Source organism: Coccinella septempunctata, chromosome 2, assembly GCF_907165205.1.
Source record: "Coccinella septempunctata chromosome 2, icCocSept1.1, whole genome shotgun sequence".
NCBI classification, from domain to species: Eukaryota; Metazoa; Arthropoda; class Insecta; order Coleoptera; family Coccinellidae; genus Coccinella; species Coccinella septempunctata.
Genome location: NC_058190.1, coordinates 206,286 through 230,998, shown reverse-complemented (window position 1 = coordinate 230,998; position 24,713 = coordinate 206,286). Strand labels below are relative to the sequence as shown.

The window sequence follows — 24,713 nt, the reverse complement described above, 5'->3', positions numbered from 1 at the left end:
ACTGGGTACAGGCAATCCGTCGTTACAAACGGGCATCCATCTGTCTATTGACAGATAGGCATCCGTACTGGGTACAGGCAATCCATTTTAACAAATGGGCATCCATCTGTCTATTGACAGATAGGCATCCGTACTGGGTACAGGCAATCCATTTTTACAAATGGGCATCCATCTGTCTATTGACAGATAGGCATCCGTACTGGGTACAGGCAATCCGTTTTTACAAACGGGCATCCATCTGTCTATTGACAGATAGGCATCCGTACTGGGTACAGGCAATCCATTTTTACAAATGGGCATCCATCTGTCTATTTGACAGATAGGTATAGACATCCGTACTGGGTACAGGCAATCCGTTTTAATAAACGGGCATCCATCTGTCCATTTGACAGATAGGTATAGGCATCCGTACTGGGTACAGGGCAATCCGTTTTAATAAACGGGCATCCATCTGTCCATTTGACAGATAGGTATAGACATCCGTACTGGGTACAGGCAATCCATTTTTACAAATGGGCATCCATCTGTCTATTTGACAGATAGGTATAGACATCCGTACTGGGTACAGGCAATCCGTTTTAATAAACGGGCATCCATCTGTCCATTTGACAGATAGGTATAGGCATCCGTACTGGGTACAGGCAATCCGTTTTAATAAACGGGCATCCATCTGTCCATTTGACAGATAGGTATAGGCATCCGTACTGGGTACAGGGCAATCCGTTTTAATAAACGGGCATCCATCTGTCCATTTGACAGATAGGTATAGACATCCGTACTGGGTACAGGCAATCCATTTTTACAAATGGGCATCCATCTGTCTATTTGACAGATAGGTATAGACATCCGTACTGGGTACAGGCAATCCGTTTTAATAAACGGGCATCCATCTGTCTATTTGACAGATAGGTATAGACATCCGTACTGGGTACAGGCAATCCGTTTCAATAAACGGGCATCGGTTAAAACCGGGAATCCAAAGGGCTTCGGGGTCTTCTGGCTAAAACATATTTAAATTATGATTTAAGCATACCTTTTACAAAAGTTATCTCTGACAACTGTTTCGTGCTTCATCTCAAAGCGTAATAGATTCGTTTGCATCATTTTTCTGCCAATAGGAACGTAACTTGTTGAATCTTCTCAATTCCATTCTAATATATGGATTTTTCGTCACATGGCTCTCTCAATAATTTTTGCAAGGATTGTAGATTATAATCTTTGAATATATCCTTCCGAAGAATTGAGTACTTCACTTTTGTCCTTAGTAAGGGCAAAATTTTAAACACGTGTGGTTCTTCCGACACAAAAAACAAATAATGGTGGCTCAAGGCTGAAGGAGCATCGAGGAAGCATGGGGATGCGTGCGCAGTTTTTTAGGTTTGGAAATATGACTCTATGGTCATATACTTTGAACACTGTGGTGAATTCCTGCGGAAACAAGTATACTACAATTATGATCTAGAGGACGAGACGCGCAATATAATGGAATATGGAATAAACGTTGGTTAGAGAATAACTCCCCATCTTGTCTTTTTTTTCGAATGAGATTAATGAGTAGACAAAAATAATGGACATTGAAGAGAAGATACATAATGCCTGTGATGAGTGAGTATTGTATAGGTAGAACTTTACTTTACGGACAGTGATCGATTTTGTTCGTAATTTTTTCATAGATGCAGTTTTTCATAAGAAATCGTTTGGTACTAGTCTCAACTCCGGCAAGCTCGTAGTTTAGGAGATATTAATTTTTGAAAATTGCATTTTTCCCATATATTTTGACAAGTTCGATGGATTTTTCTAGGTTATATCCGTCAAAACCACAGAATATCATTAGTTTTTTGTGTTGTTTCTATGGTTTCTATAATTCAAATTTTAGGAAATTCGAATTTCAAATAATGGAAAGAAAATCAAGTCATTCTAAGACATGAAGGTTCACCTCCGATTTTATTGACAATTTTTTTTACTGCAGTAGGTGAAAGAAAATCAATTGATACGAATTTATATCTTAGCAAACTGTAAATTTGAAAGTTTTAGTTCATGATTCTCAAAATTTCATCCAAAAGCGTGAGATATCATAATATTCCTACAAAGCATTAGTTATGTTCAACAATTAAATAACTGAATAGACTCAATCTAACCTAACCTAACCTTGAAATTATTCAGTTTTATTTCAGTACGCACATTTTTCGCCAAATTATATCGAATTTTCATGTGAGAAATTATTTTTTCACTGTCCTAACTCAATCTAACCTAACCTAACCTTGAAATTATTCAGTTTTATTTCAGTACGCACATTTTTCGCCAAATTATATCGAATTTTCATGTGAGAAATTATTTTTTCACTGTCCTAACTCAATCTAACCTAACCTAACCTTGAAATTATTCAGTTTTATTTCAGTTCGCACATTTTTCGCAAAATTATATCGTTAAAATTGAAAAAAATTTAAAAATTTGTACTAACCTAAACTAACCTAACCTAACCTTAAAATCTTTCAGTTTTAATAAATTGGAAGATTGATAAATAATATTTAGTTCAGTTTTATTTCCATCCAAACATTTTTCGCAAAATTATACAGTTCAAATAAAAAGTTTCCTGAAATTATATTAACCATAGAAACAACACAAAAAAACATTGATATTCTGTGGTTTTGACGGATATAACCTAGGAAAATCCATCGAACTTGTCAAATTATATGGAAAAAATGCAATTTTCAAAAATTAATATCTCCTAAACTACGAGCTTGCCGGAGTTGAGACTAGTACCAAACGATTTCTCATGAAAAACTGCATCTATAAAAAAATTACGAACAAAATCGATCACTGTCCGTAAAGTAAAGTCCAGCCCATTTGGGAATTAAGGAACACAAGTGTCATCTATGTGAGTATGAGACATGTGAAATGAATATGCTTCGAAGGCATATTGATACTGTTCATTTGAATATCAAGAAGCATAAGTGTACCTCATGTGAATACGCTGCGAGTCAAAAAACGCACCTTGAAATTCATGTAAAATCTGTTCATTTAAATATCAAGAAACATGAGTGTTCCTTATGTGATTACTCTGCTGGTCAAAAAATGCACCTCCAAGTTCATATGAAATCTGTTCATTTGAATATCAAGGATCATAAATGTTCCCTATGTGAATATGTTGCAAGTCAAAAAACAAACCTCGAAGTTCATGTGAAAACTGTTCATTTGAATATCAAGGAATATAAATGTTCCTTATGTGAATATGCTGCCAGTCGAAAAGAGCAACTCGAAGTTCATATGAAATCTGTTCATTTAAAAATTAAGGAACACAAGTGTCATAAATGTGATTTTGCTACAAACAAAACAAATACGCTTCACAGGCATATCGACGCCGTTCACTTGAATATCAAGAAATACAATTGCCACTTGTGTGAATACGCTGCGGGTAAAAAAGATAACCTTGATGCACACATAAAATTTGTTCATTTAAGAATCAAGAACCACAAGTGTCATCTATGTGAGTATGCTGCGACTTCTAAAAGGAACCTCGACAATCACATAAAATCTCTTCATTTGAAAATCAAGGATCACAAATGTCACCTATGTGAATATAATACAAGTGTCAAGTCTCAACTTCAAAGGCATATTGACTGTGTTCATTTGAATTTGAAGAAACACAAATGTCCCCTATGCGATTATGCAGCCAATGAGAAACGTATCATCCAACGACATGTAAAGTCTGTTCATTTGAAAACCAAGGATTTCAAGTGTCAGCTGTGTGAATATGTTACAAGTACGAAAATAAATCTTCAAAACCATATAAAAAAGAAACACCACACAACTCAGGTCACATAAATATCTAGAAGTAATTATAAAATGTGCTACAAATATACCAGGTAATTTACGAAGGTTGAGTTGGTCTAAATTGTATGAAAATCCATAAAGGCACTAAATAATTTTGTTTTTATTGTTGTAATTATAGCTATGGTGAGCTGTGTGTTATAAATGAATATAAAATAATTAGTCTTAGATGGACTAAGGAAAATGATAACAGGACTCAATATAAGTTTGATGAAACTTTAAAAATTGGAGGTGATTTTATTTTGGCAACAGACTGATGAGTTTTTCAAGTTATCATGTGTTTGAATTCAGACTGGTGGTGATTTAAATTTGTATGTTAATTATTTCCATTGAAAATATGTGAATTTTAATTTAATCATAGATTATACAGAACATAATTTTGTAAGGATTACTGTACCTACATGAAGTTTTGTAAATATATTGTTTTAACAGACTTTTTACCCTATTATTTTCTCAAACTATTTAAATAAAAGTCGATATAGTTCCAGGTTACTTGATGATGGGTTTGATATGTGATTATTTTGGAGGATTGTTTTCAAGTTATGAAAGAAGTTATTATGGAACGTTACTCAATATATTAGTCTTGCAGAACTTTATGATATATGATGGAAAATAATGGGTCGATAGGCTATAAAACAGTTCTTGCAAATTACCTATAGAATTATTCTGAAAAATTTATTCAGAGATAATTTGCCCACCCTTTATATACAGGGTGTACCAAGTTCGAGGTCCTATTAGACATTTCTGGGGAACTGGACCTATTTTAAATCTGAAAATTGGGAATATTGTATTTCCCCTTTAGAAAAAATTTTGTAGTTTTTTTTCCGACATATTTATGTCTTTGTTAAAATTATGGAGGATAAAGCCAAAGAGTAACCAACCAGTTGGTTACTCTTTGATAAAGCACTCCATAGTTAGAATTCAATAAATTTCCTTTGTGTATTTTATAACTTACTTTCTTGCTTTTATTATTCTGTGGTCATGAGTTATGATGTTCTGTAGACATTGAACCAGAGATATAGAATATATAGATATATCTCTGCATTGAACTAACTTTCTTTAGTTCAATGTCTGTAGATCCAAATATCTATGCTATTCTCATAGAGAAAGGGCTATTCTACTCTGTAATCTGTGTATCTATGGTAGATCGTGGGTGTGTTCATAAACTTACTCCGAGAGTAGAGTATGAGTATGGTCATGCTCAGAGAGCATACTCTGAGGAACTAAAAGTACGTTTGTGAACGCTACGGGTAATTAAGAGATTAAACGAACTTACCTTAAGTGAAGTTTGATCTTAATTATATGAAGCGTCTCGTCCGAATAGATCATAATTGTAGTATACTTGTTTCCGAAGGAATTCACCACAGTGTTCAAAGTATATGACCATAGAGTCATATTTCCAACCTAAAAAACTGCGCACGCATCCCCATGCTTCCTCGATGCTCCTTCAGCCTAAAGCCGCCATTATTTTTTAAAGCAAATTTTCCAGATTTCCCTTTTGTTTTACACCTTTTTTGTCCAGGGAACAAAGTAAGGGTTGGGTGGGACTGATCTATTCGGACGAGACGCTTCATATAATTAAGATCAAACTTCACTTAAGGTAAGTTCGTTTAATCTCTCAATTATATTGCGCGTCTCGTCCTCTAGATCATAATTGTAGATGTTCAAAGAACTGATGTAAATCAGTGCAAAAAAGGTGCCACTAAAAACCAGAGAAGTCCAAAATGTATCTCTACAACTGGATATCAAAATAAAACTTAGTTTTATTTTGAACAAAAATAAGAGGTTGATTTTTATCATGTATATACGATTAAATCAAGCTGGTTTTTTCCAAATAGTTACAACTTGTAGCTCTCTTCGTACATCCGAAGGTCTGGAAAATCATCGTTTGGATGATCGTACCTGGTTCCAAAAACCCTTCCGGGTCAATATCAATGGGTAAATTATTTCGTACTTGAGACTTCAATATTTTTCCAGTGCAGAAAAGGTCTCAACGAAGGTCATTCTTCTGTTTTGATTCCAAAGAAGACAACGATGTATTTTCACAACTGAGTATCAAATAGAAACAAGGTTTTAAATTGAACAAAAGGGAAACTACTAGCTCTCATACCCCACTAAGGATTATTACTTTCCTCGAGTGGAGATTATTGTCCAAGTTGTATTTTTTTTCAACTAATGTACAACATATTTATTTGATCTTAAACAAGACGGTAGAGCTTTTTTAACATTTTTCTCAGTTTTCCGCAAACGGCACTGGTCTCCCGAATTGACAATATCCAACTTCAATTGATTCAAAAGTTAAAATTATTAACTCATGATCAGAGTCAAGGAAGAACAATTTTATTCATTCTGTAAAGGGCTGCCTTAGTTGAATGATTTTGTTTCCCTGGTTAGACCTATTTTAGTATTAGGCAAGTGTGTTGGTCATGTAGACCAACCAGCCATTTTCCATATCCAACACTTCTTGTTTGCCTATGCATATCTGCTGACTGAGGGAGATAACTGTCTCTGACCGAAGTATTCGTTCAGCCAATACTTCTTCCCTTTATACATTGCCACAGATCCGCAATATTGTTCACACCTATCTGAAAAAAAACCCACAAGGTTACCATTCTCTGAAGCGTAGAACAAATCGCTGGCTACTCGACTGTTTCTCAAGACAAAACATTCATGAACTTTTCTGATGGTTGATTTATTCTTTGCATTGTTTGTAATCTCATGGTCATGCAGCTTAATCCATTACTTCGATTGGAGAGTTCATACACAAGCCTTACATGACTTTTCTGAGCTCTCTCAAATTTTGAATTGTATTGTATGCTGTTAGGGTGAATTAATTATTACTATTATTTTATTTCTTGCTACCTAACATTTTTTGTATTCCTAGCTTGCGTTAACAACTAACTCTGAGCAAGCTCTGATTACTCGAGTCGTTCATAAACGTACTTTTAGTTCTTCCGATTATGCTCTCCGAGTATGGCCATACTCATACTCTACTCTCGGATTAAGTATTTTGAACGTACCCCTTGCCTGGTTAGCGTTTTGGGTAGAGGTTCTAATGGAATCTTATGTAAAAATGAGACTAGCAACACCCTCAGCAAAGGTAATTTTTTGGTGCATGTAAGGACCTAGAATATCGTTTCCTTGGTAACAACGGTCTCCATAATTACTCCTCTTACCTACGTAAATCCTTACCAGTCTCGGATGACAACTAGATGCTGATGTTCATCTGAGTATTGGCAATACTTGGAAAAGTTCAGTCTGAAGCCTACGTCATTCCAAAAGGGATGAAACGTTTTGGTTTCCCTTTCAAATCCGCAAATCGAGAAAAGGAGTTATATACTGCTTCATAGCTGTCTTTGTTAAGGGTGAGATGGGCATTTCTGTGGCTTCCTTTGGTTCACCACTACTCCCTTGATGAGCCTCTGGCTACTACAGCGAGCTTTTTAGTTGTATAGAAACAACTTTCTACAGCGTCAAAAGTAGCAAAGGCTCTTCAAAAATTACCTTTGATTTTCAGGAACCTGCGTTCTATCAGCAATAATTGTTTGCTTATTTCTGGATCAGAATTTTGAGAAAAGCATAAACTCTATCCTTTATCCTAACACTAGGAGTTTATGCCCAATTGGGGGATTTTTCATCCCAAGGCATATTTAATTTCTAGTAGTCGGTTCCAGATCCCTGATCTACTTCTTTTCCTAGATTATATTTATGACGAGTAAATGAGGGTTTCTCTTTCCACCATCCACAAGTGCTTCTTGCTACTATATTCAAGTGAGGGGGATGGATTAAGGAGTTACCCCCCCCCTTAATTCAAATAAAATTTAATTGTATTCTCAGTTCTTAATAGAACATTAAAATTGAATTTTGTGCAATTTGCAAAGCAGGAGCAGAGCAATACTTTTCTTCTAGCTTTGAGTTGAGGAATTTTTCCTAAAACTGTAAGGTCATATTTTTCCAGTTACTAACAGTATTGGTAATTTAAAGACTAAATTCAGAGGAGGATTTTCCAATTATAAGTTTACCATTAAGGTCTGCAAACAGAGGCTTCTTAAGTAGCTATTAAGGATTTTCCGACCTTTGTTCAAAGGATAAGGTGCTATACCATTACCTACGATATGGAGGTAACAGCTATACTGAGACGCACAGGTACACAGTGTATCGATGTTATATTTTCGAATTTCTTATCCTACCTTTTAAATCAGAATTGAATGCTGAACACAGCTAGAAAACAATGAAAGGATGTTCCCTTCGAAACCATATTATGGTCTTTTTACAAAAATGGGATTTCAACAAGTTTTTGAGTATCTTAAACACTGTTCAGGACACTCATGACAACTCAGTGTCTTTGGTATTACTTCCTTTTTCATTGCTTGGTTACACCTGTTTGAGACAATTAAACATTTTATGTAATTTTATCTGAAATAGCTCTCCACTGCATGCCTGAAGTGTTTCAAGCGACCATTGAGGATTTCACCTATATATAGCCATTTTGGCTATTCAATGTGTTGGCTCCCTCTCTTATTTCCATTCCTAAATTGATTTTAACAAATCTGTATTATATTTCTAGTTTCAGGATTGTCTTCACATTTTGAAGATCTGTCAAAGTAGAAAAGGCTATCTTCTCTGAGGTCACAGCATTGCCAAACGATTTCCTAATTATATTCACACAATTATGGCTAATGCCAGGAAATCGAACTGAAAACAAAGAAGCGTTATAACAACTAGCATCTATTCAACAACACATCTCCACTTCGGGTAGTCATTCCATTGTGAGACTTATCATAGTCTACCAACAAGGGCATAGCAACTGTCTAAAACAAGCATCCTAACTGCGGATGATCCATCCATTATGGGCATGAAGATCCGTCTGATAACAGGGTTCCATGCTTCGGATAAAAAGTCTGTGTTAACCACAGGCATCTATAATGAAAGTTATACAACATAATCTGCAGCCTGTACTGTGGACAGCTAGCTATTACAACAACAGGCACTTATCTGACAGCCAGACCGGCATTCCATTGTTAAAAATGGGGGTCTGAAATATTAAAAGTCATTAATAATACATACAGTATGATGGCAAATGGCATGGCAGTCATCCATATTGAAGGATGGCATCTGTCTGATAATAGTGAGACAGGAAATGTGTTCAATAATCGGGAATGTAATAATAGCATTCATAAACCATATATATCTATATAAAGACAGTCAACCATACTGTAAGCTGGCATCTGTTATAACAACAGGCCTCTCCCTGACGATAGTCAGACAGGCATTTGTATATATGAACAATCCGTTATAACAACGGTCTTGTGTAATATAATAATTACCAATAATATATATCTGTATGATGAGGCATCGATACTGTGGGCTTACAATTTGTTCTAGCAGCAGTAGTCTGTTCAGCAAGGGTCCAAGGGTCCATCATCCGTTGTAAAACAGGCATCTTGTTAGACAATGTTAGACAGACTGTCATAACAACAGGCATCTGTTTTGGCAACGGGCATCTGTCTATACATCCATAGACAGGCATCCGTACTGAGTACAGGCAATCCGTTTTTTCAAACGGGCATCCATCTGTCTATTGACAGATAGGCATCCGTACTGGGTACAGGCAATCCGTCGTTACAAACGGGCATCCATCTGTCTATTGACAGATAGGCATCCGTACTGGGTACAGGCAATCCATTTTAACAAATGGGCATCCATCTGTCTATTGACAGATAGGCATCCGTACTGGGTACAGGCAATCCATTTTTACAAATGGGCATCCATCTGTCTATTGACAGATAGGCATCCGTACTGGGTACAGGCAATCCATTTTTACAAATGGGCATCCATCTGTCTATTGACAGATAGGCATCCGTACTGGGTACAGGCAATCCGTTTTTATAAAACGGGCATCCATCTGTCTATTTGACAGATAGGTATAGACATCCGTACTGGGTACAGGCAATCCGTTTTAATAAACGGGCATCCATCTGTCCATTTGACAGATAGGTATAGACATCCGTACTGGGTACAGGCAATCCGTTTTAATAAACGGGCATCCATCTGTCCATTTGACAGATAGGTATAGACATCCGTACTGGGTACAGGCAATCCGTTTTGATAAACGGGCATCCATCTGTCCATTTGACAGATAGGTATAGACATCCGTACTGGGTACAGGCAATCCGTTTTGATAAACGGGCATCCATCTGTCTATTTGACAGATAGGTATAGACATCCGTACTGGGTACAGGCAATCCGTTTTAATAAACGGGCATCGGTTAAAACCGGGAATCCAAGGGGCTTCGGGGTCTTCTGGCTAAAACATATTTAAATTATGATTTAAGCATACCTTCTACAAAAGTTATCTCTGACAACTGTTTCGTGCTTCATCTCAAAGCGTAATAGATTCGTTTGCATCATTCTTCTGCCAATAGGAACGTAACTTGTTGAATCTTCTCAATTCCATTCTAATATATGGATTTTTCGTCACATGGCTCTCTCAATAATTTTTGCAAGGATTGTAGATTATAATCTTTGAATATATCCTTCCGAAGAATTGAGTACTTCACTTTTGTCCTTAGTAAGGGCAAAATTTTAAACACGTGTGGTTCTTCCGACACAAAAAACAAATAATGGCGGCTTTAGGCTGAAGGAGCATCGAGGAAGCATGGGGATGCGTGCGCAGTTTTTTAGGTTGGAAATATGACTCTATGGTCATATACTTTGAACACTGTGGTGAATTCCTTCGGAAACAAGTATACTACAATTATGATCTAGAGGACGAGACGCGCAATATAATCAGAGCTTACTCAGAGCAAGCTCTGAGTAAGTTTGTGAACGCAACCTTGGTTAGTTCACAGAATTCGAATTTGTGGTTAGTTCCGTTTTGTTTTTGCTATGGAGGGTAGAGGTCTCTACCCTCCATAGTTTTTGCCAATGGGTTTTTCGAAACTTGCTTGCTTTTTCGATCGTTTTTTTTTCAAGTTATTAATTATTTGTGTTCTCCATCATCTTTAATTGGTAAGTGAGTCTAAAAAATCTTGCATAAATTAGAGTGCTGCATTCATAGTTCTTAGATATACTTGGGTACAAAATATACCCAAATATTTTGTTTTGAATGCTTGGATAATTAATGGACAGGCATGTCTTTAATTGAAATATTAAATTCTTGCATTTTTTATAGATAATGCCAGGTTGTGCAGTAATCAATTGCAAAAACTCTGCCAAGAAAGGCTTCCTGATGAAGCATTTCCCTAAGGATCCGTCAAGGAGAAAACAGTGGATAATCAACATGAAAAGAGACAACTGGAATCCTACCAAGTATTCTTGCTTATGCGAAGTAAGTTATTTCATTGATACCAATTATTTATATAATAGCTTATGAATCATTAGGTGCATTTCGCTCCAGAAGCATGGGAAAAAACAAGGGTAGACGGCAAGAGGGTTTTGAAAGTCTCTGCAGTTCCCACAATTTTTGCTCCCAAAGAGAGAAAACCCATTTCCCCCAAAAAATCTGAACTGATATCCAAAGAAGAGCCTAATGCAAATAATGCCTATAGTTCCAAACACTCAGGGCTAATAGAAAAGATTAAAGCAGAAACTACTAAACTTTTTGAACACCTTACAAATAAATGTGATGAAAGTGTATTATTTCATGTTTTGGGAACAATTAAGAACTTAAATAATCTATTAGAAGTTTCTTATAAGAACGACCACGAAAGACAAGATTTATCTGCTCTTCAATCAAAGAAACCTGATGATAAAAGAATTACCGAACAAAGAGTAATATTTTCATCTAAGAGAAGACACACAATGAGGAAAAAGTTGATATCAAGGCCATCCCAGAAGAATACTTCGATAATAAAGAGCAACCCCATTAAGCTAGGTTGTATATTGGAAAATATCAATAATGACCATAATTATTTTAGAAAAAAAGTCTAAATAGTATTCTAAGAGTAAGCTTGTACTACATGAAGGTTTAAGTTTATTTAAATCAAGGTATGTATATTTGTAAATAAAAATCATCTTATTCAGTTGTTGTATTTTCTTTTGAAAACCAAAAATAAAAAAGAAAAGATTCTGTTATTTACTGGGAAAATTAAATAAATCCCTTCTGGTGCTATCACTGTGATGTTGAACATAAGATATGAGAGAAATCTGCAATCATTAATTTTCTTTCAATTGATTAAATGCCTCTATATACGACTGACTTTTTATGATTTAACTGATACTCAAATTGACGCACTTGAGAAGAGCCGCATAGATTTCACTTTTGTTTCTCAATTTTTAATTGAACAGATTTCACACAAATGAAGTTAACAGTTATGAAGCAGCCTTGTGTTTCTTGATATTGGAATGAACAGAATCCATGTGCCTTTGAAGGATATCTTTTCGTCTTGTGATATATTCGCATAAATGACACTCGTATTCGTTAGTTTTAAAATGAACAGAGTTGAAGTGTTTATCAAGGTAACTTTTTTGACTTGTAGCGTATTCACATAAGTAGCACTTGTGGTTCTTGATGTTCAGATGAACAGTGTTGACATGTCTTTGAAGGCAACTTTTTCTACTTGTCACATAGTCGCACAGATCGCACTTTTGTTCCGCAATTTTTAAATGGACAGATTTTATGTGCGCTTCAAGGTGGTTCTTCTTACTGGCAGCATATTCACATAGATGACACTTGTGATTCTTAATATTCAGATGAACGGAGCTGATGTGTACTTCGAGGTGACTTTTCTGACTTGCAGCATATTCACACGAGTCGCACTTGTGTTTCTTGATATTCAAATGAACACAGTTAACATGATTTTGTAGGTTATCTTTTCTGTTAGTAACATATTCACAATATTGACACTTGTGTTTCTTGGTATTGTAGTGAACAAATTTCAAACAGCTTCGAAGGTTACTTTTACTGCTTGTGGTGTTTTCATATGATGAGTTCCCGCGTTCCTCAAAATTCAAAATAACAGGTTTCACATTTACATTGTTGTGACGTTCTTGACTGACAGCATAACTGCATTGTATGTGTTCTTCATCGTTTATCTTATATTCTTCACTTTCATGAACTACTGGCTCATCTATACATTGTTCATAACCTTCCAAAACTCCCAATTTTTCTTCTAACTTCACACTGAAAACAATCCGAACTGAATCACTCACAAGAGGAAAAAATCAAAGTTGATTTAAACATCATATATTTAAATACTCACTCATCGTAGCCTGTATGTACTTCATCTTTAACATCAGTGATATGTTCACCTGAATCCGCAATTCCTAATTTTTCTTCCAATTTCACACTGAAAGAAATTAGATTCACTCAAGAATTGAAACAATTTGAAAGTGGAAAAATAGGAATAAAAATTGCTGAAAAGATCGTTGTTATGAATACTCACTCATCAAAGGCCATATATACCTCATTTTTAATATTAACGAAATGAAAATGTTGGCCCACATCCAATACATCTGATTTTTCTTCCAACTTCACACTGAAAGAGAGCCACCGAGTCAAGTGCAAAGAAAATGAATCTTTGAAATACTTACTCATCATCTATCTCCTCCTTAATATTAATATTATTAATACTGCTTTCATCCATATTCATTTTTCCTTTTGTTCAAAATATATAAATTTCCCATGAAATTTTGTACATAGGAGCAGCCACAGAGAATCACTCTGTGACCATAGACTTATAAATAATATGTATATTATAAATAATAAATGTATTATAAGTCTATGTATGGAGAGTAGAGAGAAGGAGAACGATCGACGTACTAAAAATGTGTCCCCGAAAACAGGAAACGTAGGATAGGTGTCGCTGCGATTAAAGCGGGTGTCGATAAGGGGTGGGGATTCAAGCGTCAATTTGAAACATTGAACTAGTTCAATGATTTGAAATGAACATTGAACTCTATGGGAACCCATAGAGTTCAATGGAAATGAACAGCCTTCATTTTATTTTAGGTTATGTGTCATCGTGGTTTTTCTGATGATTTTTCAAATACCTTTCTTCAAATCTATATTAAATATGAGTTCTCTGAATTATATGCAATAAAATGCAAGTCGAAATCAATGAAATTCAAAAGAAATCACTGAACAAAAAAATTGTACCTACTTTTGTTTATCATTGTTTATTGAAAGCAGCTATGTTAGTTGGTTTACCGTAATCGTCAAAATTATATAAATCCGAAGTAAGGCGTAGTACACATCAAGACAACAAAAGGTAACAGTCTCAAATTTATCACTCAGGTATTGGAGTAGATTCTGTTGCCAATACTCAGCTGAGAACCGATATAAACCAACATAATATATTATGTTATGCCAACAAAATTCTTCAAGAATATTCTCTTCTGAACCATGTAGTTTTATTGGTTAGATATTCTTATTCAGAAGAGTCAACTTCTCACGAGGGATGACAATTTCGATTTCGTTTATAATGAATCCATCATCTTTTTGATATCTTCATCGCAAAAGTGCTCTTGACACACAAATTGATTCGGAGTCGATTCTTGAGATAAGGTTTTTTTCAATTTTCTCTCAAAAATGCTCTCGGAAATTTTATCTCTTCTCCTTTTCTTTCCGATGCCAAAACACTCTTATACTAGCGCACGCTTCAACATTTCACCATGGTCATATGTTGTTCTCTTATCAAAAATCGAAAATAATAATATTCCTATCATCTGTCACCAGGGAAACAGTTCACTCAGCCAACGAGCCAACTACAATTTGATTCGTGTAAATCAAAATTTCGCACTCTCGTGATGGCCAGCGCGCCTGTTGGCAAAAGCATGAACTACCATATTGGTACATATTTTAGGGGACAAAAAATCTGTGGTCTCAAAGCAGCGATCGTTCTCCTTCTCTCTACTCTCTATGTCTATGTCTGTGACATAGACCATAGACAACATAGACTTGTTCTGTGTCTTAAACATTGAACTAATTTAGTTCAATGGTCTTAAAGGGTAGAGTGAGAGAGAGAGAGGGGTGTTGTGGCAGAAAAGAGATAGGAGATAGCCAAAACCATAGACTTTTCTTAAATAATCTTTGATCGATTTTTATTTTATGATATATGCATATCTATGGTTCTATGATGCAGATCCCGCGTTTTTTCTGAGATTCTCTCATTTCACATTGAATGTTAAAAATAAAACTTATCGGAGAAAGTAGTGATTTTATAACCACCAACTCTTTATTATTTGGCTCTCAATATGAATGAACCTAGTACATCTAGCACTGCAGATAGCGGAGAGACAAGTATTGCAACTTTTTTCTGCTAATTTCTTTTAGGTTATAAATTGAATTTTCAGGCAATGAAGATAAGAGTGAAAAACACTCGGAATCAAAACAACAAAAAACAAACGTTCTTCAAAATGAAAAAAATGATTCATCTAACCATTCAAGTGAATCTCTAAATTTTCCAAAGTTTAATATCGATGATTCTGCATACTTCATTTACCATCCTCCAAAATACAAGCTACCACCTTATCTTGATCCAAATTTAATAGCTCTGGAATTAAGAGAACGTTTGAAAGTAATATGTTCTTATCACACTTTAATATCTAAAAGTATCGTACAACAAGCAAAAATTCAAGTAGACAGTTGTAGTTATCCTGAGCCTATTAACCCAGTTCCATCAAGGAATGATTCCTCGGTTGATAACAAAAATTATACATTTGAAGTATTGAACGATTGTCAAGGTTCTGGTGATAATTCTGAAGAATACATATCTAGGCATGGTCGTAAAACTAAGAGGAAATTCTATGCTGAAAACAAAGTTATAACTCAAAAGGTAAGAAAATTCGAGTATGGTGCCAATCCTTCTAAAATTCTTAGAATCAAAATTAAAAATATCAAAGTTACAAAAAAAAATACTGCTGGGTTAGCATTAAAAATTTTAGAAAGCAGTTTCCAGGATAGTAATACCAGTTCTACAGACACTGGCCAAGAGGATGGTTCTACCAGAAAAAAAGCCGCTTTAACTCCAACCAGGAATAGAAATTCAAGGCAAAGGCAGGTTAAATCTGAGATTTCAGGTGAGAATATTTAGTTGGTGGAATATTATTCCGACTGTTGCCAAAGTATTTGTTTTATGATTTGGGTGGTAGCGTTTTTCTTATATAGGACCATCTAGCTGAGAATTTCAGAGCTGTTACTCTAGTCACTGATATTGCACCGAAGTATCGGGAATTTGGCATATAAGGACCGGGCGTTCAATTGATAATTTGTCTCCATATGGTGAAGAATTTTCTCCGCTACAAAGTAGAGTTTAACATTCATCATGTCGTCAAATATCTTTGCCGACTTAAGTTTTCATTTTTTACTAACTATTAACGGAATTATTTGAAAAAAAAATCAACAAAAACGGTCAATATTTCAAATTTCACTCAGAAGAAACCATAGAATTAACGGCGTATTGCCGCTAACTTAACTTTCTACCATAACCTCAATCTCAAGGACGTGACACAGACATAGGCGTAACATTCGACTGGGCATTCACTATTGAAAATGACCAATAACGTGTCGGTTTCGCATTTTTCAAGGTTTGTTTCGATTCTAACGGATTCTTTCGAAGGAAGATTGCATGGGGTGTGTTCATAAACTTACTCCGAGAGTAGAGTATGAGTATGGTCATGCTCAAAGAGCATACTCTTAGGAACTAAAAGTACGTTTGTGAACGCTTTGGGTAATCAGAGCTTACTCAGAGCTTGCTCTGAGTAAGTTTGTGAACGCAACCTTGATGATCTACTATAATCTGCAATAACCAGTTTAACATTCCATTTGAGGGAGGGCTTTTCACTGACGTATTATTCTATATGAAAAACCAGTTTGTAGTTACGCCATTTATAAATCAAGATCGTTATGACATTTTATTTGTTGAGTTCGTTTACAGCATCGTTATTAAAAAAATCATAAGAACTCTGAAAAATTCGATGACACAAATTTGTATTCCTTCTAGTAAGGCCACTTAAATTTATAATTAATTATTTTGAAGGAGAAGAGTCGGAAAGCGTGAATAATAGCAACGCAAGGAGTCATTCTCCAATTTTAAGTCAAAAACCACAAAAGAGAAGCAATGACGGTTTTATAGAACCTGCTGCGCCAGCTGCCGCTAAAAGAGCTACCAGGAAGACCATTAAATGTCCAATATGTGGCTTAGATTTCCCAGAGAAAGAAGTTGAGGTGAGTTTCGAGATCACTCAAATTTCATATGATTCTAGAATAACGATATAGAGAGTCAGTGTTTGTTTGTTTGTATGTTTGTCTTTCCATAACCAGATGTCCGATTTTGATAGGAATTTCACCATATTATAGAGAATTTATTCCCATGTAATGAAGAAATGACGAAAAATAGGTATAGATTTTTGTCATAAACAAGTCGTGAATTAAGTCGTTGTTCAAGGTTTCACGCTGGGTGAATTATAAGAATTGAGTATAATTTGCACAGTTTAAAAAATCCACAATCCCATTTTTGAATCAATACAAAATAATGTTCCATTTGAAGAGGGCTTTTGACTTGCATGGAATGGAATAATATAAAAATTAATGTGACCATTACCTGCCTCATTTATTCCTGATGAAAAATACTGCTCACATCATAATTTTCTTACGGATGATGCCAGAGTAATTTCGCAGAAGTGATCTATTTTGATTCCCAATAATTTCCGGTTTTAGACATGAAAACGCCAATATATCGTCATTTAAAAAATTGAAATCTACAGCGACAACCGTTTTCATGTGGTATAATTGTTCCAGCAACACGCTTCTTCTTGCGGAGAACTCCCAATTGTAGCTGATAACATGAACCCAAACGCTGCCTTTCGTTGTGATTCCTGCAAGGAAGTAATGAGGACCTTAGATGAATACGAAATTCACTGCACAACATGCAACGGTGGACCTTCTCATCTTCAATGATGACCAAATTCTAAACCATTTCCATTTTTATTATCGCCCTTTTTTGTTTATTTTGTTTATTACTTTGTTTGTTGAAGATTTTCAGATATTTTTCTACTACAAATAAATCAATATTATCACGTTTTAAATATTTTGTTTCATCATCATCATTCACTATCCAATACCTGACATGAAAATGAACTTAAATTTTCTGGGGCATTCTAATCCAATATTATTTTGTCCTCGAGAACGACACAGATAACAAAGTGGAAAACGATTAATTAATTTAGTTAATCCAGAGAGTTTTTCTTGATACATTAATGACTTAATTCTCAGCGGTTGGGAAAGAGTTGCATTTTATACAGAGTCTTCTTCTACACCTTTTTGGTAGCAATCCAGTGGGGTACTATGATTTTTTTGTACAGGTATATTTGCTGAGCTATAACATAAAGATGTATTTTTTCTTATGAATACAGTAGTTTAAAATGACTTAGAAAGACTGAGGACGATGTATGATATATTTCTGAAACTGAAAAAAATGGCGATTCTTTCTAAGTCATTTTAAACTAATGTTTTCATACAAAAAAACACATCTTTATGTTAAAGCTCATCAATTATACCTGTAGGAAAAAATCATAATACGCCACTGGATTGCTATCAAAAAAGTGTCTGTATAATGTATTTCGACATCTTAGCACAAACAGAAACGGAGATAATGACCAAAGTTGAAATCGCTCAAATTTCAATTTTGGCCCCATAACTCGAAAACAAAAGAAGATAGTGGAATACAGTTGATGGCATTATTAGTTTCTCGAAGAAAGGCGAAGGTAATATGCCATATTCATTTTTCTCTATAACGTGGGGTTAAAAAGTTGTGGTTCAGGTATCACCCTTTTTGCCCATGCTGTACAGGGTGGGCAAATTTCGATGTTTTAGCACTACAGCTTTTAAACCAGAGGAGATGTTTTTTTAAATGGGAACATTAGATTTCTGTCCAATTTTTTGAAAGCTTAATTCTTACTGATTTCAAAAATATAAATATAACATCATATGGTTTGTATCAACAGAGACAACAGAGTCTCTGGCTCTATCATCAGTATTAGCGGAGATATAAATTATTTCGATATCGCCATTTTTCCAATTCCCGCTTATAACTCGAAAACAAAAGAAAGTGGCCAAAAATAACTACTACTATTGTTGGTTTTTCAGAAAAAGAGAAACCTCTGGTTTAAAAGCTGTAGTGCTAAAACATCGAAATTTGCCCACCCTGTACATACTTTGATTAGTGAATTGTATCAAAATCGAAGGTTTCCACATGTGTGAAAAGCCTATCTATGATTGTCTCAGATATCAACACACCAAGTTGAATTCTTCCATATGACACACACTACAGACGCAGTTCTTGTAATTTAACCACCTATTTTCACTTGGAGCACCGATAGAATAACAGAACAAAACGAAAAACTAAAAAACACGAACCTTTTTAGATTCAATATGTTAGATTGACCTAAAACTCACAACCTAATTCAAAAAAGATTAGGAAACTGCATGAATAGCCCTAAAACTATCCTCAAATTTATAAATGGTGTAATGTTCTCCAGTTTTCTGAGAAAAATTGGAGTTCATTTTAGTGCATTCCTTTCATTTCTCCGCCTTTGAAAATATTTAATTCCCAAATATTCAGTACATTCATTCCGATAGGCAGAGTAAATATAAAAAACCGTTTATCTGTGTTTAACGTTGTTTTTCTTGCATGCCGTTGAAGATTTCGACGATTTTCTGATGTTGATATGCGATAAACCGGAGCTGACTACGTTTTTCATTCTTGTCGCATTCTGGAATTTTCAGATTTTTAACGTGTGGGGGGATTTGCCTATAAAAGCAGAATTTCCCCCGCGACGGTCACTTTTTGATTTCTGCTCTTTTACTTTCGACTCTTTGACTTTGACTGTTTTACTCTTTAGTTAGTTAACGCTCCATACTTTTCTCTGCGATTCGATTTTAATTGTGTGCGCGACAAGCCGTTCAGCGAATTTAGAATAAATTCTGTATTACGAAGTTAGTGCACTTAGGAATTGATTTTTTAGTTTTCGTTTGTTTTCCGCGAGTACCTGAAACAAAGGAGGTAGGTCCCCGTCTTTACCGTTCAGTTTCTTAATTAGACCTACACCGGTTACTTCTTTGACACTGCTGTACTGTATCGCTTTCTGTTATATTTTATCGTACTTTACCCTGTTTCGCGAGTCTGACTTTTCCCTTCGCTATCAGTCATGGTGCGTAAGCCCTTGGGGTGCTGAAGGGAAAGTCCCGTCAACCCCCCTGTTCGCGTTCCGCGTCGTAAGTGTTAAATCCGAAATATCTTCTTTTCTATCAGTCATGGCGCGTAAGCCCTCGGGGTAGAGAATAAGAGATACCGCTCGTCGTCACTCAGTGAAATCCCGCAGTTGCGCTAAAAATAGACCTTTTCTTCGCTATCAGTCATGGAGCGTTAGCCCTTGGGGTAGCGAATAAAAGTCTCGAGTAGATCCGCCCTGGTTGTGTTTCTTTTAGTCTTGGAGAAATACAATTAATTACATCCCGATACCGTATAGCAAGTCATTTCACTTCACGAGGTCATCCTCGTCCATTTCGTCAGTTCTGGTTGGCGAATTTTATTGAACAGCCTTTGTTTTTTCACTGTGCCTGGTATAAACTTTGCAAAGTGCTCATGACCGGATAGAATTTCCCGAATATATGTTTGCTGATCGATTCACTCAAATTTCATACCTACACATATTTCCGTTGTTTATATAATCAGTTTCCGAAGGTGTGAATAAACTCGCTATACATAATTTGATTTTGACTACTTCGTTATCGCTACCATCCTAGATAACAGCGACCTCTGTCTCCGACTAGCAGCTACTCCGGTAGGTTTGCTATTCTTCCTAGTGAAAAGAATCGCTGGCGCTCGAGATAAGTTTTCTCCGAGGTAACCACGTTACAATGGGAAAATGTTTAACCAGATGATTTATGGTTTCTTCTGGTTCTCCGCATTCACAACTAGGTCTTTCAACTGAATTCCATCGGAAAAGCATACTATTGCAACGTCCGTGAGCTGTTATTCTTGTTACTATTCAGAATGAACCATATTTTCCTGGAAAGATCAAAACCAGGAACTCTATTCGAGGTATCACTATTCAACTAATTCTTTGTTGAAAATAGTGCACAAATTCCATTCAGACTGCCAAAGGTCCTGCTTGTCCCTTACATTCGAATTGAGGAAAAAAGGGACCAAAAGGCTTTACGCGACTTCAGTCTTGGAATCGTATTTTGTGGAATATCAATATAGGAAATGAGTCGGAAAAGGAATGAAATTTATTCCAAGAATTTATAACTGCACTCTGTCTACGAATATGAGGCGGTACAATGTTTGAATGAACTGTTAACCATTGAATAGGTGAAGATATAATAGTTCCAGTAATAATTCTCAAAGAAAGATTTAGCTGTGCATCATTTTTTTGCACATGAGCACTATTAACCCGAAGGGGGCAACAATATTTAGCAGCCGAAAAAACCAAAGCTAGGGCTGCATAAGTACCCCATGAAGTACCAAATTCTCCAAATGCGTTTTGAAATTCAGCGAGGAATCCAACTTAACTTCCAGATATTTTGGATTGTTTCAGAAAAGAATTGCCGAAAACTACGCCCAATTTTCTATATTTTCCATTTTTCAAATGGAAACACGAAACCTCGGTTTAATTTTGGTTAAGACGCAAAAGCCACTCGAAAAAGTAATTACTCAAAATTTCTAAATCTGTAGATAGATTTATTCTCTATACATCTAAAACCAGAATGACGGAATGCGAGGGCAATAGTTTGTCTATGAGGGCAATCATCAAGCGTATATAAATTTTTCAGAAGAAGTAGTAGAGGAATATCACACAAATATAAATTGAAAAGAAGAGAATCTAGAACTGATCCTTGTGGAAGATTGTTAGTCAAAGTTTTGAAATTACTTCTATTATCATCAACAAAAACACAAAACATCCTATATGACAGCATGTTTTCTAGTAAGAGAACCATCTTTCCACACTTCAGATGTGTATAAAGATTGAAAATCAAACCATCCTTCCAAACTGTGTTATACGCAACGTTTGAACGTTCAGAGAAAATATCAGTTATTGAAAGGGTTATGCTTGAATGTGGTAACTCTTGTATGAAATATAATGAATAATGATAATAAAATAAATTTGAGATGAATATCAGAAATAATATGGCTGAATTCGTTAATTATTGAAAATAAAATAGAAATGAAGAGAAGAATATTAAACATTTATCGTCAACGAAATTGCGGTAACTCATTTGCCGCATTATAAATTCTACTTCGTTCATGCTTGTTTTTCTAACATTGTAGCTTATTTTTAAGATCAAAATGGTACATTAAAGGCTTGGAAATACTTCAGTGTCAGATTTCCAGGGATGGCACAGCACCAAATGAAAACATGAAACAGCTACATCTTTTTATCTAAGGCAAATCAGAAGAAATAGTAAGGGAAAATATATTTCTTTTGAACAAAAGAATCTACTGTTACCAGTGGCGGTTCATCCTATGAGGCATTGAAATCAGAAAACTACACTTATTTATCTAGTATCTTATTTATTTTTCATCATTTGCATTTATAATCATTTATAGCATAATTCCACAAAATCTCATCATATCTCATGAGTGCATCAATCTCACTTCAACTTGGCTCTGCGCTCTTTTCCTTGTGTGCCTCATCTATTTGAATCACGAGAATCAGTCTATCAGGTGAAAGAAGTACTGACTTAAAAAATTTTTTTGTGGCAAGCCTATCATAGTGGCGGCAGCATTCTGCTCAATGCATTCATTCATTGCTGTATCCCGTTACCGGGAATAAATCTACAAAAAGAAGAAGGAAAAAAAAAAAATTCGAACAGACTTGTAACTTCTTAGTGCTAGTTGCGACTGTGTGCCCTCCTGTGACTAAAGAGACCCAACCGTGACCTGCAGATCCTTCCACACTCAGGGCATGGATAGTCACCAACCAGATCTGGCCGCCGCTGTATCCTTCTCGATTCTCCATTATAGCTTTGTACCAAAGACCTCCACTGTGACCTCTCTAACGCTAGTTGTTCCCAGTTATGATTGGCATTAACCGATTTTAGGGATTGATGTAGTGTATCCTTAAACCGCTTATACTGGCCTCCTGGTTTCCGGGCTCCCTCAGTGAGTTCGCCGTATAGAGCTATTTTGGGGAGTCTTGTGTCTTGCATCCTCAGAATGTGGCCGCTCCATCTGAGTCGGGCCCTCGTTACTTGAGTCTCAATTGTTGTACAACTCGCGCGCTGCAAGACTTCTGCATTCGAAACTTTGTGGAACCATCTGATGTGCATTATCTGTCTTAGATGACGTTGCTGCGTCTGTTCAAGCTGTTTAATATGTCGCCTGTAGGGAGTCCAGCTTTCGCTTCCGTAAAGAAGCGTTGGGAGGACCACTGCTCTGTAAACAGCTGTCTTGGTCTTCAGATTGAGGTCGTGATTTTGGAACACTCTGTCCTTCAGCTTCCAGAATGCCCGTGATGCCGAATTGATACGGTTGTGTATTTCCGTGTCAAGGTTAGCCCTAGTATTTATGAAGCTTCCCAAGTATTTGAACTGCTCGACCTGTTCTAGAGTTTCATTGTCCAGGCTGATATCTGTTTGAAGGCTTTCTGGCGGACTTACCAGGATTTTGGTCTTGTCAATATTGAGTCTAAGGCCTAAAGCTTCGTATATATGTTTATAGGTGTCCATCATTATCTGTAGATCCTCTGAGCTGCTAGCGATGAGTGAACAGTCGTCTGCATATTGAAGTTCCGTGATAAACTTGGTACGGGTTTTTGCTCTGAGGCACTTCAGGTTAAACAGGCCTCCATCAAATCTGAATCTTATCCCAACACCTCTTACGGGCATGCTCATGTCAGCAATTATCGATACAGCTATGGCGAAAATATTGAACAGTAAAGGCGCTAATACGCAGCCTTGTTTTATTCCAGAGTTGGTTGAGAAATGGTCGGTTGTAGAGCCATTATGCTGTATTCTAGCGGTGTTGTTGGTATGAAGGCTTTTACACACTGCTAGGAATTTTTCGGGTACTCCTAGAAGTGCCATGATTTTCCAGAGCGCTCTCCGATTCACCGAGTCGAATGCCTTGCTTAAATCGATGAAGGCTGTATAAATCCTTGATTGTTGTTCACGGGCCTTTTCTTGTAGCTGTCGCAGTGTAAAAATTAGGTCCACCGTACCTCGATTTGGTCGAAAGCCGCACTGGGATTCAGGTAAAAGCCTCTCTAAGAGTGGAACCAGACGATTAGCCATAATCTTCGAGAGAATTTTACCGGCCACATTAAGCAACGATATGCCCCTGTAATTGTTGCAATTCGACGTATCGCCTTTGTTCTTATAGAGGTTGATAACTAAAGCGTCTCTGAAGTCTTGTGGCACATCTCCCTGAAATAGTGAATAGTGAATAGTATTAGGAGACTATTGACAATGTCCTCATCCAAGGCTTTGAATATCTCCGCCGGAATGCCGTCTAGACCAGGTGACTTATCATTTTTCATATTTTTAATCGCGCTTATGATTTCCGACATTGAGATTTCGTCATCAAGCGATGTCATCGGACTATACGCGGGGAGCAGGTCTAAAATGGATAAATCCGAGTCGTTATTTTGATTCAAGACCTGTGAGTAATGCTCCTTCCATCTTTCGAGAATTTTTCTATCATCAGTTAGAATAGCTCCATGAGCATCTCTTATAGGAAAGCTAGCTTTCCTATAACAGTTTTAATAATAATAATAATAATAATAATAATAACACCACTTTATTTCAAATAATGTACATGTTCACATAACGTATATAAACACAACAATAAATGAAATGACGTCAAAAAAAAAAAGCAGGAAAGATCAAACTAAGTTTGCACCAAAATACTCTGCTAGGCTATATGGCTCTAAGTTTAACA

General features: G+C 36.0%; 4 protein-coding genes and 2 long non-coding RNA genes across 6 annotated transcripts; 4 read left to right on the top strand and 2 right to left on the bottom strand.

Moving 5' to 3' along the window:
* Positions 1-1,539: 1,539 nt before the first annotated feature.
* On the bottom strand, positions 1,540-2,848 carry LOC123307765. Its single transcript, XR_006537006.1, has 2 exons — positions 2,256-2,848; positions 1,540-2,143 (listed from the first exon to the last, which is right to left on the bottom strand). It is a non-coding gene; the product is annotated as an uncharacterized LOC123307765 (long non-coding RNA).
* A 2-nt stretch (positions 2,849-2,850) lies between these two features.
* LOC123307763 (zinc finger protein 64-like) lies at positions 2,851-4,264 on the top strand. Its single transcript, XM_044890190.1, has one exon. It carries the CDS (start codon positions 2,899-2,901, stop codon positions 3,823-3,825), a length of 927 nt encoding a protein of 308 aa, XP_044746125.1. The 5' UTR covers positions 2,851-2,898; the 3' UTR covers positions 3,826-4,264.
* An 826-nt stretch (positions 4,265-5,090) lies between these two features.
* Positions 5,091-6,054, top strand: LOC123307764. Its single transcript, XR_006537005.1, has 2 exons — positions 5,091-5,431; positions 5,492-6,054. It is a non-coding gene; the product is annotated as an uncharacterized LOC123307764 (long non-coding RNA).
* A 4,696-nt stretch (positions 6,055-10,750) lies between these two features.
* LOC123306889 (THAP domain-containing protein 5-like) lies at positions 10,751-11,855 on the top strand. The gene is made up of 3 exons (XM_044889078.1): positions 10,751-10,842; positions 11,006-11,161; positions 11,215-11,855. The coding sequence occupies exons 2-3, from the start codon at positions 11,009-11,011 to the stop codon at positions 11,761-11,763; spliced, it is 702 nt and encodes a 233-aa protein (XP_044745013.1). The 5' UTR covers positions 10,751-10,842; positions 11,006-11,008; the 3' UTR covers positions 11,764-11,855.
* LOC123306888 (RE1-silencing transcription factor B-like) lies at positions 11,847-13,502 on the bottom strand. Its single transcript, XM_044889077.1, has 4 exons — positions 13,366-13,502; positions 13,218-13,310; positions 13,035-13,121; positions 11,847-12,955 (listed from the first exon to the last, which is right to left on the bottom strand). The coding sequence occupies exons 1-4, from the start codon at positions 13,422-13,424 to the stop codon at positions 12,145-12,147; spliced, it is 1,050 nt and encodes a 349-aa protein (XP_044745012.1). The 5' UTR covers positions 13,425-13,502; the 3' UTR covers positions 11,847-12,144.
* A 1,393-nt stretch (positions 13,503-14,895) lies between these two features.
* Positions 14,896-17,859, top strand: LOC123306852. The gene is made up of 5 exons (XM_044889025.1): positions 14,896-15,073; positions 15,127-15,608; positions 15,732-15,852; positions 16,812-16,999; positions 17,573-17,859. Exons 1-5 carry the CDS (start codon positions 15,028-15,030, stop codon positions 17,729-17,731), a joined length of 996 nt encoding a protein of 331 aa, XP_044744960.1. The 5' UTR covers positions 14,896-15,027; the 3' UTR covers positions 17,732-17,859.
* Positions 17,860-24,713: the final 6,854 nt, after the last annotated feature.

What these genes read in the sequence shown, in the direction of transcription:
- LOC123307763 (XM_044890190.1), top strand. Translation starts at nt 2,899, where the DNA reads ATGAATATGCTTCGAAGGCATATTGATACTGTTCATTTGAATATCAAG.
- LOC123306889 (XM_044889078.1), top strand. Translation starts at nt 11,009, where the DNA reads ATGCCAGGTTGTGCAGTAATCAATTGCAAAAACTCTGCCAAGAAAGGC. An exon ending in AGTATTCTTGCTTATGCGAA is followed by an intron (nt 11,162 to 11,214) that starts GTAAGTTATTTC and finishes ATGAATCATTAG; the next exon opens with GTGCATTTCGCTCCAGAAGC.
- LOC123306888 (XM_044889077.1), bottom strand. Translation starts at nt 13,424, where the DNA reads ATGAATATGGATGAAAGCAGTATTAATAATATTAATATTAAGGAGGAG. An exon ending in AAGGAGGAGATAGATGATGA is followed by an intron (nt 13,311 to 13,365) that starts GTAAGTATTTCA and finishes GCTCTCTTTCAG; the next exon opens with TGTGAAGTTGGAAGAAAAAT. An exon ending in GTACATACAGGCTACGATGA is followed by an intron (nt 12,956 to 13,034) that starts GTGAGTATTTAA and finishes GATTGTTTTCAG; the next exon opens with TGTGAAGTTAGAAGAAAAAT.
- LOC123306852 (XM_044889025.1), top strand. Translation starts at nt 15,028, where the DNA reads ATGAATGAACCTAGTACATCTAGCACTGCAGATAGCGGAGAGACAA. An exon ending in TGCAGATAGCGGAGAGACAA is followed by an intron (nt 15,074 to 15,126) that starts GTATTGCAACTT and finishes TTGAATTTTCAG; the next exon opens with GCAATGAAGATAAGAGTGAA. An exon ending in ACAAAGTTATAACTCAAAAG is followed by an intron (nt 15,609 to 15,731) that starts GTAAGAAAATTC and finishes AGCAGTTTCCAG; the next exon opens with GATAGTAATACCAGTTCTAC.